The following is an 18,966-nucleotide window of genomic DNA, read 5'->3' on the forward strand; positions in this document are numbered from 1 at the left end:
TCAATGTAAAAACATACATGTACAAATACTGTACATATACATTCACTGTCCAAACATAAACATACATATACACATGCCTTTACCACTCAAAGAGCCATTTTGACCTGTTTCACAAAATAAAGAAAAATGCTAGCGAGGGTGTAAAATGCAGCCCGGAAGAGTTAGGGATGCATGGGATTCTGGGTATTTGTCCTTTTGTGTTTATGTTGTGTTACAGTGCCGATGTTCTCCCGAAATGTGTTTGTCATTCTTGTTTGGTGCGGGTTCACAGTGTGGCGCATATTAGTAAGAGTGTTAAAGTTGTTTATAATGCAACCCTCAGTGTGACCTGTATGGCTGTTGACTAAGTGTGCGTTTCAGTCACTTTCGTTTGTTAACGGAGGCTGAATATTATATTTGATCAGTCGGCACGCAGTTCGCATGATGTAAAAGAGGTGGCGACGACATGTTGGAGAGGACATTAAAAGCATTGCCATCACTGCACACCCTCAATATTGAAGTCCAGGTGAAAATTGGAGAATGTTATCCCCGGGTGATTTCTGAGAGAGGCACTAAAACCCGGAAACCTCACGGAATAATCGTTGAGGTCGGCAATTCAGCAGCTGAGCCACATCAGAGTGATCAAAGAATCGCATGCGGCTCCGGAGCCGCGGGTTGCCGACCCCTGCTCTAGGGGTAACTTTTACACCTACATTGCTTGTTTCTATACCCAAGTGTTCTATGAATAGTCCTGCACCACATGTCCAGTTTACTTCCTGATCAGACAGCCCATCTAGGCAGCAGTTATTAGGGTCCGCCAGGCCCATGGCAAAGGACTCCACAGGAGTCCTTTGCCATGGTATAGCAAACCTTCGGTATAGCAAACCTTCCCAACATATTAAGCAACCAATCCCCCAAAATGAAAATTGCGCTCTAGCGCCCCCTAGAAAAAATTACAGACAAAACTGCATGTAACTTCTGTTAGGAATGTCATAGCGACATGAAACAAAAACTCCTATGTAGGTCTGACTTAGACCCAATTTTCATACACTCACTTCTTTCAGCAAAAATCTACAGGAAGTTGGCAAAAACCCCTTCAAAATAAAATTTTCACAAAAAATGCAATTTTTGCCTCTTTGCGCTGTAATTTGACCCCTTTAAAATACTTCAAAAGTCACCAAACTTGGCGCACACATAAGGACAGGCGAATATTGCGATCCAATGAAAAACCAAACCCCAAAACTCAAAATGGCACTCTAGCGCTATTTTTGAATAAAACACTGAAAAAACTGCTCCTAGGAAGAAAACACAGACAAAACTGCTTGTAACTTCCGGTAAGAATGTCGGAGGGACATGAAACAAAAACCTCTATGTAGGTCTCGCTTAGACCTACATTTCATAGATTGACAACCCCCAACAAAAATCAACAGGAAGTTTGCAATCCCCCCTTCAAAACAAAATTTTTGTAAAAACCGGTCACCTTTCTTCAAACATTATCTCCTCTGAGTGCGTTTGTTGTTTTGGCTTCAAACTCGCACAGGAGAGAGATTGAACCCTTCTGATTAAAAGTATAGAACAGAGTTTTGATAAGTTCTCAGGTTTTGATTTTACGCGCCTTCAAAGAACCCCTGTGCAAAGAGTCCTAAAAATGTCATTTTTGCCTCTTTGAGCTGTTATTTGACCCCCTTAAAATGCTTCTAAACTCACCAAACTTGACACACACATCAGGTCTGGCAAAAATTGCGATCTGATGAAAAAACCTAACCTCAAAACTCAAAATTGCGCTCTACCGCCCCCCTAGGAATACAACACGGACAAACTGCTCCTAGGAAGAAAACACAGACAAAACTGCTTGTAACTTCCGGTAGGAATGTCAGAGAGACATGAAAAAAAAAAACCCTATGTAGGTCTCACTTAGACCTACATTTTAATAATTAACATACTTTAGCAAAAATCAACAGGAAGTTTGATATTTTCACTTCAATACAACAACTGCATTACTTTCACAATGCATTAGATTCTCAAAATAGTGGCTCCAAGGCGTCTTCTAACGCTTATCCGGCCGTGGGTCTCGGGGGCAGCAGCCAAAGGCGGACCCGACCAACGCTGCTTGCAGCTTTAATTTCTTCTGTTGCTGCTGTTTCCCTAGTAAATGCTTTGACACCTCGACTACATTGCTATTTTCTCCTCTGAGTGTTCTGAAACGAGTAATGCACCGCACCTACAGCTTTGACAGCCCGTCGAGGCAGTGATATTGATTTTATGGTGTTGATTGCTAGCTTTCGTGAAGACTTTTACACCTACATTGCTTGTTTCTATACCCAAGTGTTCTACGAATAGTCCTGCACAACATGTACAGTTTATTTCCTGATCTGACAGCCCATCTAGGCAGCAGTTATTATGGTCCGCCAGGCCCATGGCAGGAGTGAAAGCTTTAAAACTGACAGTGCATTGCTATTTTTGACTTATAAGCGTTCTGAAATAAGTGATGCGCCACACTTACAGGCTGGACAGCCCGTCTAGGCAGAAATGTTATTTTTCTCCTGTTAGGTGCTGTCTTTAGTGAATTATTTTACTCCTTGATTGCTCGTTTCTGATTCCCAGTGTTCTACAAATAGGCCTGAAGCTCATGTCTGGTTTACTTCCTGTTCTGACAGCCCATTTAGGCAGCAGTTTTTTCTTCTGTTGCTGCTGTTTCCCTAGTAAAGGCTTTGACACCTAGACTGCATTGCTATTTTCTCCTCTTGAGTGTTCTGAAACAAGTAATGCACCGCAACTACAGCTTTGATAGCCCGTCGAGGCAGTGATATTGATTTTCTGGTGTTGATTGCTAGCTTTCGTGAAGACTTCTACACCTACATTGCCTTTTATAGTTTTAAGTGTTCTCAAACAAGCCCTGCAACGCACTTAAATATTTGACAGCCTGTCTAGGCAACAATGTTAATGTTTTTGTTGCCAGGTGCTGCCTCTAGGGGTAACTTTTACACCAACATTGCTTGTTTCTATACCCAAGTGTTCTACGAATAGTCCTGCACAACATGTACAGTTTATTTCCTGATCTGACAGCCCATCTAGGCAGCAGTTATTTCTTCTGTTGCTGGAGCAAGAGTGAAAGCTTTAAAACTGACAGTGCATTGCTATTTTTGACTTATAAGCGTTCTGAAATAAGTGATGCGCCACACTTACAGGCTGGACAGCCCGTCTAGGCAGAAATGTTATTTTTCTCCTTTTAGCTGCTGTCTTTAGTGAATTATTTTACTCCTTGATTGCTCGTTTCTGATTCTCAGTGTTCTACGAATAGGCCTGAAGCTCATGTCTGGTTTACTTCCTGTTCTGACAGCCCATTTAGGCAGCAGTTTTTTCTTCTGTTGCTGCTGTTTCCCTAGTAAAGGCTTTGACACCTAGACTGCATTGCTATTTTCTCCTCTTGAGTGTTCTGAAACAAGTAATGCACCGCAACTACAGCTTTGACAGCCCGTCGAGGCAGTGATATTGATTTTCTGGTGTTGATTGCTAGCTTTCGTGAAGACTTCTACACCTACATTGCCTTTTATAGTTTTAAGTGTTCTCAAACAAGCCCTGCACCGCACTTAAATATTTGACAGCCTGTCTAGGCAACAATGTTAATGTTTTTGTTGCCAGGTGCTGCCTCTAGGGGTAACTTTTACACCAACATTGCTTGTTTCTATACCCAAGTGTTCTACGAATAGTCCTGCACAACATGTTCAGTTTACTTCCTGATCTGACAGCCCATCTAGGCAGCAGTTATTTCTTCTGTTGCCGGAGCAAGAGTGAAAGCTTTAACACTGACAGTGCATTGCTATTTTTGATTTATAAGCGTTCTGAAATAAGTGATGCGCCACACTTACAGGCTGGACAGCCCGTCTAGGCAGAAATGTTATTTTTCTCCTGTTAGCTGCTGTCTTTAGTGAATTATTTTATTCTTTGATTGCTCGTTTCTGATTCTCAGTGTTCTACGAATAGGCCTGAACCTCATGTCTGGTTTACTTCCTGTTCTGACAGCCCATCTAGGCAGCGGTTGCTGCAGTTCCCATAATGAAATCTTTTACACCTACTTGCTGAATTTTAACCAGGGATCAATAAAGTACTTTCTATTCTATCTACACGACTTACTATTTTCTCTAAGTGTTCTGAAACAAGTAACAGGTTTGACAGCCCGTCTAAGCAGCAATATTATTTTTCTGTTGGTGTTTGCCAGCGTTAGTGAAGCATCTCCATTGCTATTTATGGTTTTAAGTGTCCTCAAAAAAAGTTTTTGTTGCTGGTTGCTACTTCAAGTGGTAACTATTACACGACATCGCTTCTTTCTGATTCTTAGTATTCTAGGAATAGTCCTGGGACCCCAGGTCTTGTTAACTTCCTATTCTGACAGCCCGTCGAGGCAGCAAATATTTCCTCTTGTTGCCGGTTGCTGCAGGCCCCGCAGTGAAGGTTTTCACGCCCACAGTGCACCGCTATTTTTACTTCCAAGTTTTCTAAAACAAAGTCATGCACCACACTTTACAGGCCTGACAGCCCGTCGAGGCAGCAACGCTATTTTCTGTGGTTTATTGCCGCCCTAAGTAAATAACTTCACACCGACGCTACATTGCTATATTTTCTTGTAAGTGTTCTGAAAACAAGTGATGCGTCACATTTACAAGTTTGACGGCCCGTCTAGGCAGCATTTTAATAGTTTTCTTCATTTAACGACAACTATTACGCCTACGTTGCCAGCAGTCTAAAAATAGTCCTGTTTTCCGTCAAAATCCAAAACCAGAGAAGTTGGCACGTTGTCCATCCATCCATTTTCTTCCGCTTATTCCCTTTGGGGTCACGGGAGGCGCTGGTGCATATCTCAGCTACAATCGGGCGGAAGGCGGAGTACACCCTGGACAAGTCGCCACCTCATCGCAGGTTGTGTAAATGGTAAATAAAAACAGAATGCAATGATTTGCAAATCCTTTTCAACTTATATTCAATTGAATAGACTGCAAAGACTAGATATTTCAGGTTCCAACTGAGAAACATATTTTTTGTTGTGCAAATAATCATTAACTCTGAATTTAATGGCAACAACAAATTGCAAAAAGTTGTCAGAGGGGCTTTTTTACCACTGTGTTACATGGCCTTTCCTTTTAACTACACTCAGTAAACGTTTGGGAACTGAGGAGACACATTTTTGAATTTTTTTAGGTGGAATTCTTTCCCATTCTTGCTTGATGTACATCTTAAGTTGTTCAACAGTCCGGGGTCTCCGTTGTGATATTTTAAGCTTCATAATGCGCCACACATTTTCAATGGGAGAAAGGTCTGGACTACAGGCAGGCCAGTCTAGTACCCGCACTCTTTTACGACAAAGCCACGCTGTTGTAACACGTGCAGAATGTGGCTTGGCATTGTCTTGCTGAAATAAGCAGGGGCGTCCATAAAAAAAACCTGTACGTACCTTTCAGCATTAATGGTGCGATCACAGATGTGTAAGTTACCCATGCCTTGGGCACTAATGCACCCCCATACCATCACAGATGCTGGCTTTTCAACTTTGCGCCTATAAAAACCTGGATTGTTCTTTTCCTCTTTGTTCCGGAGGACACGACGTCCACAGTTTCCAAAAACAATTTGAAATGTGGACTCGTCAGACCACAGAACACTTTTACGCTTTGCATCAGTCCATATTAGACGAGCTCGGGCCCAGCGGAGCCGGCGGCTTTTCTGGGTGTTGTTGATAAATGGCTTTCGCTTTTTTGCATTGAAGAGTGCTGCTTCTGCCATGTGACTGAGACTAAATTGATGTGGCGGGGAGAAACTCATTCCGACAAGTGGACCTCCTCTCTCTGAAGCTCACTCCAGGCTCTGACAAACACAACAAGGAGTATCTAACGTAGAGTCTGTCAAGGTTTGTGTGCTCCAAAGCTGACTTAGCTTAGAAATGACAAAGCTCTTAACTCAAAACACTTGTATCTAGTTCTCCAAAAAAACAGCATCGTTTTAACAAGTAACATGCCTTTTAAGAAGAAAATCTAACTTTTAGATACATATTTAATGAAAAACAAAACAATAAAACAAGCAACTACAGTAGTTTTATGAAGTAATGCGACAAAAGTGGCGTTTTTCGTCAAACCCATCATCATCAGCTTCTCTATATTTTTATTATATTATTATTATTATTATTATACCTGTGATTAAGGGCTATATAAATAAACTTGTCCCCAAAAGGGACAAGGGGTAGAAAATGGATGGATGGATGGAGTTTTAACTTGCACTTACAGATGTAGCGACCACCCGTAGCTACTGACAGAGGATTTCTGAAGTGTTCCTGAACCCGTGTGGTGATATCCTTTACGCACTGATGTCGCTTTTTGATGCAGTACCGCCTGAGCGATCGTATTCTCCAGATTCTCTGAACCATCCATCCATCCATCCATCATCTTCCGCTTATCCGAGGTCGGGTCGCGGGGGCAACAGCCTAAGCAGGGAAACCCAGACTTCCCTCTCCCCAGCCTCTTCGTCTAGCTCTTCCCGGGGGATCCCGAGGCGTTCCCAGGCCAGCCGGGAGACATAGTCTTCCCAACGTGTCCTGGGTCTTCCCCGTGGCCTCCTACCGGTTGGACGTGCCCTAAACACCTCCCTAGGGAGGCGTTCGGGTGGCATACCGACCAGATGCCCGAACCACCTCATCTGGCTCCTCTCCATGTGGAGGAGCAGCGGCTTTACTTTGAGTTCCTCCCGGATGGCAGAGCTTCTCACCCTATCTCTAAGGGAGAGGAAACTCATTTGGGCCGCTTGTACCCGTGATCTTATCCTTTCGGTCATGACCCAAAGCTCATGACCATAGGTGAGGATGGGAACGTAGATCGACCGGTAAATTGAGAGCTTTGCCTTCCGGCTCAGCTCCTTCTTCACCACAACGGATCGGTACAACGTCCGCATTACTGAAGACGCCGCACCGATCCGCCTGTCGATCTCACGATCCACTCTTCCCTCACTCGTGAACAAGACTCCTAGGTACTTGACCTCCTCCACTTGGGGCAGGGTCTCCTCCCCAACCCGGAGATGGCACTCCACCCTTTTCCGGGCGAGAACCATGGACTCGGACTTGGAGGTGCTGATTCTCATTCCGGTCGCTTCACACTCGGCTGCGAACCGATCCAGCGAGAGCTGAAGATCCCGGTCAGATGAAGCCATCAGGACCACATCATCTGCAAAAAGCAGAGACCTAATCCCGTGGCCACCAAACCGGAACCCCTCAACGCCTTGACTGCTCCTAGAAATTCTGTCCATAAAAGTTATAAACAGAATCGGTGACAAAGGACAGCCTTGGCGGAGTCCAACCCTCACTGGAAATGTGTTCAACTTACTGCCGGCAATGCGGACCAAGCTCTGGCACTGATCGTACAGGGAACGGACCGCCACAATAAGACAGTCCGATACCCCATACTCTCTGAGCACTCCCCACAGGACTTCCCGAGGGACACGGTCCAATGCCTTCTCCAAGTCCACAAAGCACATGTAGACTGGTTGGGCAAACTCCCATGCACCCTCAGGAACCCTGCCGAGAGTATAGAGCTGGTCCACAGTTCCACGACCAGGACGAAAACCACACTGTTCCTCCTGAATCCGAGGTTCGACTATCCGACGTAGCCTCCTCTCCAGTACACCTGAATAAACCTTACCGGGAAGGCTGAGGAGTGTGATCCCACGATAGTTGGAACACACCCTCCGGTCCCCCTTCTTAAAGAGAGGAACCACCACCCCGGTCTGCCAATCCAGAGGTACCGCCCCCCGATGTCCACGCGATGCTGCAAAGTCTTGTCAACCAAGACAGCCCCACAGCATCCAGAGCCTTAAGGAACTCCGGGCGGATCTCGTCCACCCCTGGGGCCTTGCCACCGAGGAGCTTTTTAACTACCTCAGCGACCTCAGCCCCAGAAATAGGAGAGTCCACCACAGATTCCCCAGGCACTGCTTCCTCATAGGAAGACGTGTTGGTGGGATTGAGGAGGTCTTCGAAGTATTCCTTCCACCTATTCACAACATCCGCAGTCGAGGTCAGCAGAACACCATCCGCACCATACACGGTGTTGATAGTGCACTGCTTCCCCTTCCTGAGGCGGCGGACGGTGGTCCAGAATCGCTTCGAAGCCGTCCGGAAGTCGTTTTCCATGGCTTCCCCGAACTCTTCCCATGTCCGAGTTTTTGCCTCCGCGACCGCTGAAGCTGCACACCGCTTGGCCTGTCGGTACCTGTCCACTGCCTCCGGAGTCCTATGAGTCAAAAGGACCCGATAGGACTCCTTCTTCAGCTTGACGGCATCCCTCACCGCTGGTGTCCACCAAGGGGTTTTAGGATTACCGCCACGACAGGCACCAACTACCTTGCGGCCACAGCTCCGATCTGCCGCCTCGACAATAGAGGTGCGGAACATGGTCCACTCGGACTCAATGTCCAGCACCTCCCTCGTGACATGTTCAAAGTTCTTCCGGAGGTGAGAATTGAAACTTTGTCTGACAGGAGACTCTGCCAGACGTTCCCAGCAGACCCTCACAATGCGTTTGGGCCTCCCAGGTCTGTCCGGCATCCTCCCCCACCATCGCAGCCAACTCACCACCAGGTGGTGATCGGTAGAAAGCTCCGCCCCTCTCTTCACCCGAGTGTCCAAAACATTCTCTGAACCTTTTGATGATATTACGGACCGTAGATGGGAAAATCCCTAATTTCCTTGCAATAGCCCGTTGAGGAATGTCGTTTTTAAACCGTCGGGCAATTTGCTCAGGGGTTATTTATAGGCGATGATAAGTACATCGCATTATCATCTCATCAAAGAATAAGCAGCTGATCTTTTGTGGCGTTGTCAAGACAGATAGGCAATGAGTGCATATTTGTGTTTGCATTTAAATCGCCTCCCGTCCTTTTTATGCGTCGATTTGCGGTTTAACGGCGTACAAAATGCGTGCAAATCAAATTACCCCCCCTACCCGCGCTCTTCATCACACCTGCTGGCAATTAATCAACCCTCAGTTAGCTCGTTAGCAGGCAGCACCGGAGTAATTCGCCCATATGGACCAAATCTCTGCGTTTTAGCTTCGGTGTGAGGTGGTGATGGATTTAAAACGAGATGCAGAACAGAAGGTAAATGAAGCGCATCGGCGGATAAATACGTGTCGGCTGTTTGCGTTCGGGGAAGTCGACAGGTGTGACTCGGTGACATAACCAACATGAATAATGTGACCTTATTGACCGTGCTGCTCACACGGTCAATAAGGTGGCCACTATGTTTGACACATCAACTTAATGTCTATTATATTTACAGCATTTTTGTTGTAAATTGTGAGGTGTGTCTGTTAAAACCATGGTGGTTTTTTTAACAAATAATGACAGATGTGAACAAGAGCATGTATTGTCTTTGTGTAATGATGTATTGTATATTAAGTATATGTCAATGAAATGGCATTTTATGACTTTTCTTAATTTGATTACTTGCTATGGAACGGTTTTATTGTCATAATTTTATTGCATGATTTTTATATCCCTTTATTTTAAGTAGGCAGGGACTGCAGATGGAAATGAGCTATTTAGCTGTAATCTGGTACAGAACATATCTGTCTTTGAGCTTAATGTTTCTGTGCATTGTCCCTTCAAATAAAGACTAAACTCAACTATATGCTTTGCTATTATTCGTCTACAAACCCCGTTTTCATTAGAATTGGGAAATTGTGTTAGATATAATTATTAACGGAATACAATGATTTGCAAATCCTTTTCAAGCCATATTCAGTTGAATATGCTACAAAAAATTTTTTTTGCAATTAATAATTTAACTTGGAATTTCATGGCTACAACACGTGCCAAAGTAGTTGGGGAAGGGCATGTTCACCACTGTGTTACATCACCTTTTCTTTTAACAACACTCAATAAACGTTTGGGAACTGAGGAAACTTAATTGTTGAAGCTTTAAAAGTGGAATTCTTTCCCATTCTGGTTTTATGTAGAGCTTCAGTCCTTCAACAGTCCGGGGTCTCCGCTGTCGTATTTTACACTTCATAATGCGCCAAACATTTTCCATGGGAGACAGGTCTGGACTTCGGGCGGGCCAGGAAAGTATCCGCACTCTTTTTTTACAAAGCCACGCTGTTGTAGCTTGTCATTGTCTTGCTGAAATAAGCAGGGGCGTCCATGAAAAAGACGGCGCTTAGATGGCAGCATATGTTGTTCCAAGACCTGTATGTACCTTTCAGCATTAATGGTGCCTTCACAGATGTGTAAGTTACCCATGCCTTGGGCACTAATGCACCCCCATACCATCACAGATGCTGGCTTTTGAACTTTGCGCCCATAACAGTCTGGATGGTTCGCTTCCCCTTTGGTCCGGATGACACGATGTCGAATATTTCCAAAAACAATTTGAAATGTGGGCTTCACGGTGGAAGAGTGGTTAGTGCGTCTGTCTCACAATACGAAGGTCCTGAGTAGTCAGGGTTCAATCCCGGGCTCGGGATTTTTCTGTATGGAGTTTGCATGTTCTCCCCGTGAATGCGTGGGTTCCATCCGGGTACTCCGGCTTCCTCCCACCTCCAAAGACATGCACCTGGGGATAGGTTGATTGGCAACACTAAAATTGGCCCTAGTGTGTGAATGTGAGTGTGAATGTTTTCTGTGTATCTGTGTTGGCCCTGCGATGAGGTGGCGACTTGTCCAGGGTGTACTCCGCCTTCCGCCCGATTGTAGCTGAGAAAAGCGGTAGGAAATGGATGGAATTTGAAATGTGGACACTTTTCCATTTTGCATCAGTCCATCTTAGATGATCTCGGGCCCAGAGAAGCCGGCCGCGTTTCTGGATGTTGTTGATAAATGCCTTTTGCTTTGCATAGTAAAGCTTTAACTTGCACTTACAGATGTAGTTCCATCCATCCATTTTCTACCGCTTATTCCCTTTTTGGGGTCACGGGGGGCGCTGGCGCCTATCTCAGCTACAATCGGGCGGAAGGCGGGGTACACCCTGGACAAGTCGCCACCTCATCGCAGGGCCAACACAGATAGACAGACAACATTCACACTCACACACTAGAGCCAATTTACTGTTGCCAATCAATCTATCCCCAGTTGCATGTCTTTGGAAGTGGGAGTAAGCCGGAGGGAACCCACGCATTCACGGGGAGAACATGCAAACTCCACACAGAAAGATCCCGAGCCTGGATTTGAACCCAGGACTGCAGGACCTTCGTATTGTGAGGCAGACGCACTAACCCCTCTGCCACCGTGAAGCCCACAGATGTAGTTACAAACTGTATTTAGTGACAGTGGTTTTCTGAAGTGTTCCTGAGCCCATGTGGTGATATCCTTTAGAGATTGATGTTGGTTTTTGATACAGGGCCGTCTGAGGGATGGAAGGTCACGGTCATTCAATGTTGGTTTCCGGCCATGCCGCTTACGTGGAGTGATTTCTCCAGATTCTCTGAACCTTTTGATGATATTATGGAGCGTAGATGTTGAAATCCCTAAATTTCTTGCAATTGCACTTTGAGAAAGGTTGTTCTTAAACTGTTTGACTATTTGCTCACGCAGTTGTGGACAAAGGGGTGTACCTCGCCCCATCCTTTCTTGTGAAAGACTGAGCATTTTTTGGGAAGCTGTTTTTATAGCCAATCATGGCACCCACCTGTTCCCAATTAGCCTGCACACCTGTGGGATGTTCCAAATAAGTGTTTGATGAGCATTCCTCAACTTTATCAGTGTTTATTGCCACCTTTCCCAACTTCTTTGTCACATGTTGCTGGCATCAAATTCTAAAGTTAATGATTATTTGCAACAAATAAAAAGTTTATGAGATTGAACATCAAATATGTTGTCTTTGTAGCATATTCAACTGAATATGGCTTGAAAATTATTTGCAAATCATTGTATTCTGTTTATATTTACATCTAACACAATTTCCCAACTCATATGGAAACGGGGTTTGTAATAAGCTCGCCGTGCTTAATACGGGATTTGAGGAATAAACGCTCTTTCTCTCCCGCAGGTGAACGGTAGGAACTTCTCCAAAGCGGAGCAGGATGACCCCATCGTGGTCCAGGTTCTCCGGCCCGGCAGAGCCTCGGTAGAACTGTGCCAGGAGGAGGAGGCGTGCGTGACGGACGTGTGCACACAGACGGACATCACCTTCGAGCACATCATGGCGCTGGCCAAGCTCCGGCCCGCCACGCCGCCCGTCCCTGACATCTGTCCCTTCCTTTCGTCTGACAGGTGAGAGATTTTTTTTTTTTTTTTTTCTGTTGCGGTTTTCAAAATATACCGGATTTATTTTGAAGTGCCTTTTTCCTCAGCTGTCACTCCATCCACACGATGGAGCACGAGTTTTATGAATGTCCCGGGTACCTGTCCAACACACCGGCAGACGTGGGGAGGACTGAGGAGTATGTTTATGAGGTGGGTTTATTATTCTGTCTTTTTAACACTTGTGTGCGTTTCTGGGTGTTGTTGATAAATGGGTTTGGCTTTGCAGAGTAGAGTTTTAACTTGCACTTACAGATGTAGCGACCAACTGTAGTTACTGACAGTGGTTTTATGAAGTGTTCCTGAGCCCATGTGGTGATATCCTTTACACACCGATGTCGGTTTTTGATGCAGTACCGCCTGAGGGGTCAAAGGTCCATAATATCATCGCTTACGTGCAGTGATTTCTCCAGATTCTCTGAACTTTTTGATGATTTTACGGACCGTAGATGGTAAAATCCCTAAATTCTTTTTGCAATAGCTCGTTGAGAAATGTTGTTCTAAAACTGTTTGACAATTTACTTACAAAGTGGTGACCCTCGCCCCATCTTTGTTTGTGAATTACTTAGCATTTCATGGAAGCTGCTTTTATACCCAATCATGGCACCCACCTGTTCCCAATTAGCCTGCACACCTGTGGGATGTTCCAAATAAGTGTTTGATGAGCATTCCTCAACTTTATCAGTACTTATTGCCACCTTTCCCAACTTCTTTGTCACATAGTAGATCTAACATAATAGTGAGAGTCCAGTCCATAGTGGATCTAACATAATAGGGAGAGTCCAGTCCATAGTGGATCTAACATAATAGGGAGAGTCCAGTCCATAGTGGATCCAACATAATAGTGAGAGTCCAGTCCATAGTGGATCTAACGTCATAGTGAGATTCCAGTCCATAGTGGATCTAACATAATAGTGAGATTCCAGTCCATAGTGGATCTAACATAATAGTGAGAGTCCAGTCCATAGTGGATCTAACATAATAGGGAGAGTCCAGTCCATAGCGGATCTAACATAATAGTGAGAGTCCAGTCCATAGTGGATCTAACATAATAGTGAGAGTCCAGTCCATAGTGGATCTAACATACTATTGAGAGTCCAGTCCATAGTGGATCTAACATAATAGTGAGAGTCCAGTCCATAGTGGATCTAACATAATAGTGTGAGAGTCCAGTCCATAGTGGATCTAACATAATAGTGAGAGTCCAGTCCATAGTGGATCTAACATAATAGTGTGAGAGTCTAGTCCATAGTGGATCGAACATAATAGTGAGAGTCCAGTCCATAGTGGATCTAACGTCATAGTGAGATTCCAGTCCATAGTGGATCTAACATAATAGTGAGATTCCAGTCCATAGTGGATCTAACATAATAGTGAGAGTCCAGTCCATAGTGGATCTAACATAATAGTGAGAGTCCAGTCCATAGTGGATCTAACATAATAGTGAGAGTCCAGTCCATAGTGGATCTAACATAATAGTGTGAGAGTCCAGTCCATAGTGGATCTAACTTAATAGTGTGAGAGTCCAGTCTATAGTGGATCTAACATAATAGTGAGAGTCCAGTCCATAGTGGATCTAACATAATAGTGTGAGAGTCCAATCCATAGTGGATCTAACATAATAGTGTGAGAGTCCAGTCCATAGTGGATCCAACATAATAGTGAGAGTCCAGTCCATAGCGGATCTAACATAATAGTGAGAGTCCAGTCCATAGTGGATCTAACATAATAGTGTGAGAGTCCAGTCCATAGTGGATCTAACATAATATTGTGAGAGTCCAGTCCATAGTGGATCTAACATAATAGTGAGATTCCAGTCCATAGTGGATCTAACATAATAGTGAGAGTCCAGTCCATAGTGGACTGGACCCTTAGGTTGCTGGCACGGCCACTCTCCCAACCGCGCCACGCCATAACGTTTTTTTTTTTATTAAATGTGCTTTTCATGATGGTATCCTTACATCAAACTCAAATTTTTACTGCATGCCTTTGGTAAGCGCCGGAGTGAGAAGAGATTTTAAATTAATTAGCGCCCCGGCGGCAATTCAAGGAAATATTGTACTAAAAAGAATAACCAGGAGGGTTGCACATAAACAACAACAAAAAAGCCCCACCCCTTATGTGTCACAGCCAATCAGCTCACACCTTCACCAGGTGTGTCTCCTCTTGCCATTTTACTGGAGTGTGTTTAGCTCCTTTGTGTTTGTCTCCTTCTGCTCGGATGCGTGTCTTGCTTTAATGAACACGGTGCAGGAAAGGCGTTCTCCCAGTCAGACAGCCGACCTGCAGGTGAAGGCCCGGGACAGTAATAAGCCTCTAAGAGTTGTTCTCACTGGTTTAATGGCCACCTCCTGCTTCAGTGAGCTGCATTGGGGGTCATTAGGGGTCCTGGGCAGCCAGATGAGGCCCGCACCTTGCTGCGTCTGATACGCATGCCGTGAGATCATAAAGGAGAAAGAGGTTACACGCATTCGGAATCAAGCATCCTCACTTTGCCGCCTGCAGCCGGGTGGAGCTAACTGAAACATGATTGACGGATTATTGGCTGCCCCCGGTGCTCCTCTCTACCGAGTCTAGACCGTATTTTTCGGAGTATAAGTCGCTCCAGAGTATAAGTCGCACCTGCCGAAAATGCATAATAAAGAAGGAAAAAAAACATATATAAGTCGCACTGAAGTATAAGTCACATTTTGGGGAGAAATGTATTTGATAAAACCCAACACCAAGAATAGACATTTGAAAGGCAGATAAAATTAAAGCTGCAAGCAGCCTTGGTCGGGTCCGCCTTTGGCTGCTGCCCCCGAGACCCACGGCCGGATAAGCGTTAGAAGACGCCTTGGAGCCACTATTTTGAGAATCTAATGCATTGTGAAGGTAATGCAGTTGTTGTATTGAAGTGAAAATATCAAACTTCCTGTTTATTTTTGGTAAAGTATGTTAATTATTAAAATGTAGGTCTAAGTGAGACCTACATAGTGGTTTTTGTTTCATGTCTCTCTGACATTCCTACCGGAAGTTACAAGCAGTTTTGTCTGTGTTTTCTTCCTAGGAGCAGTTTGTCCGTGTTGTATTCCTAGGGGGGCGGTAGAGCGCAATTTTGAGTTTTGAGGTTAGGTTTTTTCATCAGATCGCAATTTCTGCCAGACCTGATGTGTGTGTCAAGTTTGGTAAGTTTAGAAGCATTTTAAGGGGGTCAAATAACAGCTCAAAGAGGCAAAAATGACATTTTTTAGGAGACTTTGCACAGGGGTTCTTTGAAGGCGCGTAAAATCAAAACCTGAGAACTTATCAAAACTCTGTTCTGTACTTTTAATCAGAAGGGTTGAATCTCTCTCCTGTGCGAGTTTGAAGCAAAAATAACAAACACACTCAGAGGAGATAATGTTTGAAGAAAGGTGACCGGTTTTTACAAAACTTTTGTTTTGAAGGGGGGATTGCAAACTTCCTGTTGATTTTTGTTGGGGGTTGTCAACCTATGAAATGTAGGTCTAAGCGCGACCTACATAGAGGTTTTTGTTTCATGTCTCTCCGACATTCTTACCGGAAGTTACAAGCAGTTTTATCTGTGTTTTCTTCCTAGGAGCAGTTTTTTCAGTGTTTTATTCAAAAATAGCGCTAGAGCGCCATTTTGAGTTTTGGGGTTTGGTTTTTTCATTAGATCGCAATATTCGCCAGTCCTTATGTGTGCGCCAAGTTTGGTGACTTTTGAAGCATTTTAAAGGGGTCAAATTATTTTGAAGGGGTTTTTCCCAACTTCCTGTAGATTTTTGCTGAAAGAAATGAGTGTATGAAAATTGGGTCTAAATCAGACCTACATAGGAGTTTTTGTTTCATGTCGCTATGACATTCCTAACAGAAGTTACATGCAGTTTTGTCTGTAATTTTTTCCTAGGGGGCACTAGAGCGCAATTTTCATTTTGGGGGATTGGTTGCTTAATATGTTGGGAAGGTTTGCTATACCGACGTGTGTCAAATTTGGTGAGTTTTGAAGCATGTTAAGGGGGTCAAATTACAGCGCGTAGTTGCGGAATAATAATAAAACACAGCAGTTTCAATAGGGTCCTTGGCCCATGGCAAAGGACTCCTGTGGAGTCCTTTGCCATGGGCCAAGGACCCTAATAATGATAATCACTGGGCTGGGAACGCCTCGGGATCCCCCCGGGAAGAGCTGGACGGAGTAGCTGGGGAGAAGGAAGTCTGGGCTTCTCTACTTAGGCTGCTGCCCCCGAGACACGACTTCACATAAGGGGAAGAAAATGAATGGAAAAAAGAAAATCACATGGTCGTCACGGTTATGTCAATACTCGGGGCTGGCATGTGTGTGTCGTCCCGCAGTGGAGAAACAATGAACATTTCTTTTCAATTCCATCATAATAGGAACATTAAGTAGCACTTAGGTGGTAATGTGGCGAGCAGATGCTTCCGACAAAATGCACGTTACGATGTCGCTTTTATACGTTTGTAGCAGCTGCCTAATGAGATGTTCGCCGTTTGATGATGCAATGGCAAAATTAGACTTTGGTGATTTAAACCCCAACATGCCAAAATGATTGCTAATTTCATCTTCCCGCTCGTATTGTGCTGTCACGGCTTGTTCAAATCCAGCAGTTAGGAATTGAACATGATCACACACGTCGTCTCAGGCGCTGAAGGTCGGTTTCGCACATCAGGTTAAATGCCGTACATGTAAATATGTCTTCCACTGTCAGTCTAAGCTGGTCCTGTTAACCTCTCGCCTATTTTGGTGAATTATATTTAGATAGCGCTTTTCTCTAGTGACTCAAAGCGCTTTACGTTGTGAAACCCAATATCTAAGTTACTTTTTCTTAACCGGTGCGGGTGTCACTGGGAGCAGGTGGGTAAAAGTGTCTTGCCCAAGGTCACAACGGCGAAGACTAGGATGGCGGACGCAGGGATCGAACCTGGAATCCTCAAGTTGCTGGCACGGCCACTATACCAACCGAGCTATACTGCTATATATATATATATATATATATATATATATATATATATATATATATGTATATATATATATATATACACACACTGTATATATGTATGTATATATGTGTGTATATATATACAACTATATATATATATATTTATTTATATATATATATACATATGTATATATGTATGTATGTATGTATGTATGTGTATATATATACACATATATAAATATATATATGTATATATATACATACATACATATATGTATGTGTGTGTATATGTATATATATATGCCACTTATTCCCTTTGTGGTCGGGGGGGGGGGGGGAAGTGGTGCCTATCCATCCATCCATTTTCTACTGCTTATTCCCTTTCGGGGTCGCGGGGGGCGCTGGTGCCTATTTCAGCTACAATCGGGCGGTAGGCGGCGTACACCCTGGACAAGACACCACCTCATCGCAGATATATATATATATATTTATATATATATATATACACACTAAAAAGTTCTATTTTGGTTTCATCTGACCACATGACATTCTCCCAATCCTCTGCTGTATCATCCATGTATCCATTTTGGTATAAACTCAACTCCTCGTGTTTGAAGGAAGAAGAATACTGAGTTGCATCCCAAGAACACCATACCTACTGTGAAGCATGGGGGTGGAAACATCATGCTTTGGGGCTGTTTTTCTGCTAAGGGGACAGGACGATTGATCAGTGTTAAGGAAAGAATGAATGGGGCCATGTATCGTGAGATTTTGAGCCAAAACCTCCTTCCATCAGTGAGAGCTTTGAATGGTTGACCAAATACTTATTTTCCACCAATACCTTCTTTAAAATTCCTACAATGTGAATTCCTGGATTTTTTTTTCACATTCTGTCTCTCACAGTTGAAGTGTACCTATGATGAAAATTACAGACCTCTGTCATCATATATATATATATATGTATATTAGAGATGTCCGATAATGGCTTTTTTGCCGATATCTGATATTCTGATATGGTCCAACTCTTAATTACCGATTCCGATATCAACCGATACCGATACATACAGTAGTGGAATGAACACATTATTATGCCTCAATTTGTTGTGATACCCCTCTGGATGCATTAAACAACGTAACAAGGTTTTCCAAAATAAATCAAGTCAAGTTATGGAAAAAAAAAATGCCAACATGGCACTGACATATTTATTATTGAAGTCACAAAGTGCTTTTTTTTTTTTTTAACATGCCTCAAAACAGCAGCTCGGAATTTGGGACATGCTCTCCCTGAGGAGGTTGAGGTGGGCGGGGTTGAGGTCGGGGGATCTATATTGTAGCGTCCTGGAAGAGTTAGTGCTGCAAGGGATTCTGGGTATTTGTTCTGTTGTGTTTATGTTGCGTTACGTTGCGGATGTTCTCCCGAAATGTGTTTGTCATTCTTGTTTGGTGTGGCTTCACAGTGTGGTGCATATTTGTAACAGTGTTCAAGTTGTTTATACGGCCACCCTCAGTGTGACCTGTATGGCTGTTGACCAAGTATGACTTGCATTCACTTGTGTGTGTAAAGAATATTATGTGACTGGGCTGGTTTATTGGCGATCCGTACTTCTTCCTACGTCCGTGTACTTAGCGGCGTTTTACAATGTCATACATTTTACTTTTCGAAACCGATACCGATAATGTTGAAACCGATTACGATAATTTTACGATGTTACATTTTAAAGCATTTATCGGCCGATAATGTTGGCAGTCCGATAGTATCGGACATCTCTAATTA

General features: G+C 43.9%; 2 protein-coding genes across 2 annotated transcripts in view; one reads left to right on the forward strand and one right to left on the reverse strand.

The window, feature by feature from the left end:
- pdzrn4 (PDZ domain containing ring finger 4) overlaps positions 1-18,966 on the forward strand; it is a 63,504-nt gene that overhangs the window by 37,506 nt on the left and 7,032 nt on the right. Inside the window, exons 2-3 of the mRNA XM_061914279.1 lie at positions 11,999-12,222; positions 12,303-12,405. Coding sequence (XP_061770263.1) covers positions 11,999-12,222; positions 12,303-12,405 — 327 coding nt within the window. The remainder of the gene's footprint in view (positions 1-11,998; positions 12,223-12,302; positions 12,406-18,966) is intronic.
- The window catches only part of gxylt1b (glucoside xylosyltransferase 1b), a 143,527-nt gene that overhangs the window by 32,109 nt on the left and 92,452 nt on the right, over positions 1-18,966 (reverse strand). The gene's annotated exons all lie outside the window — the stretch shown is intronic.

Source organism: Nerophis ophidion, linkage group LG10, assembly GCF_033978795.1.
Source record: "Nerophis ophidion isolate RoL-2023_Sa linkage group LG10, RoL_Noph_v1.0, whole genome shotgun sequence".
Classification (NCBI taxonomy): domain Eukaryota; kingdom Metazoa; phylum Chordata; class Actinopteri; order Syngnathiformes; family Syngnathidae; genus Nerophis; species Nerophis ophidion.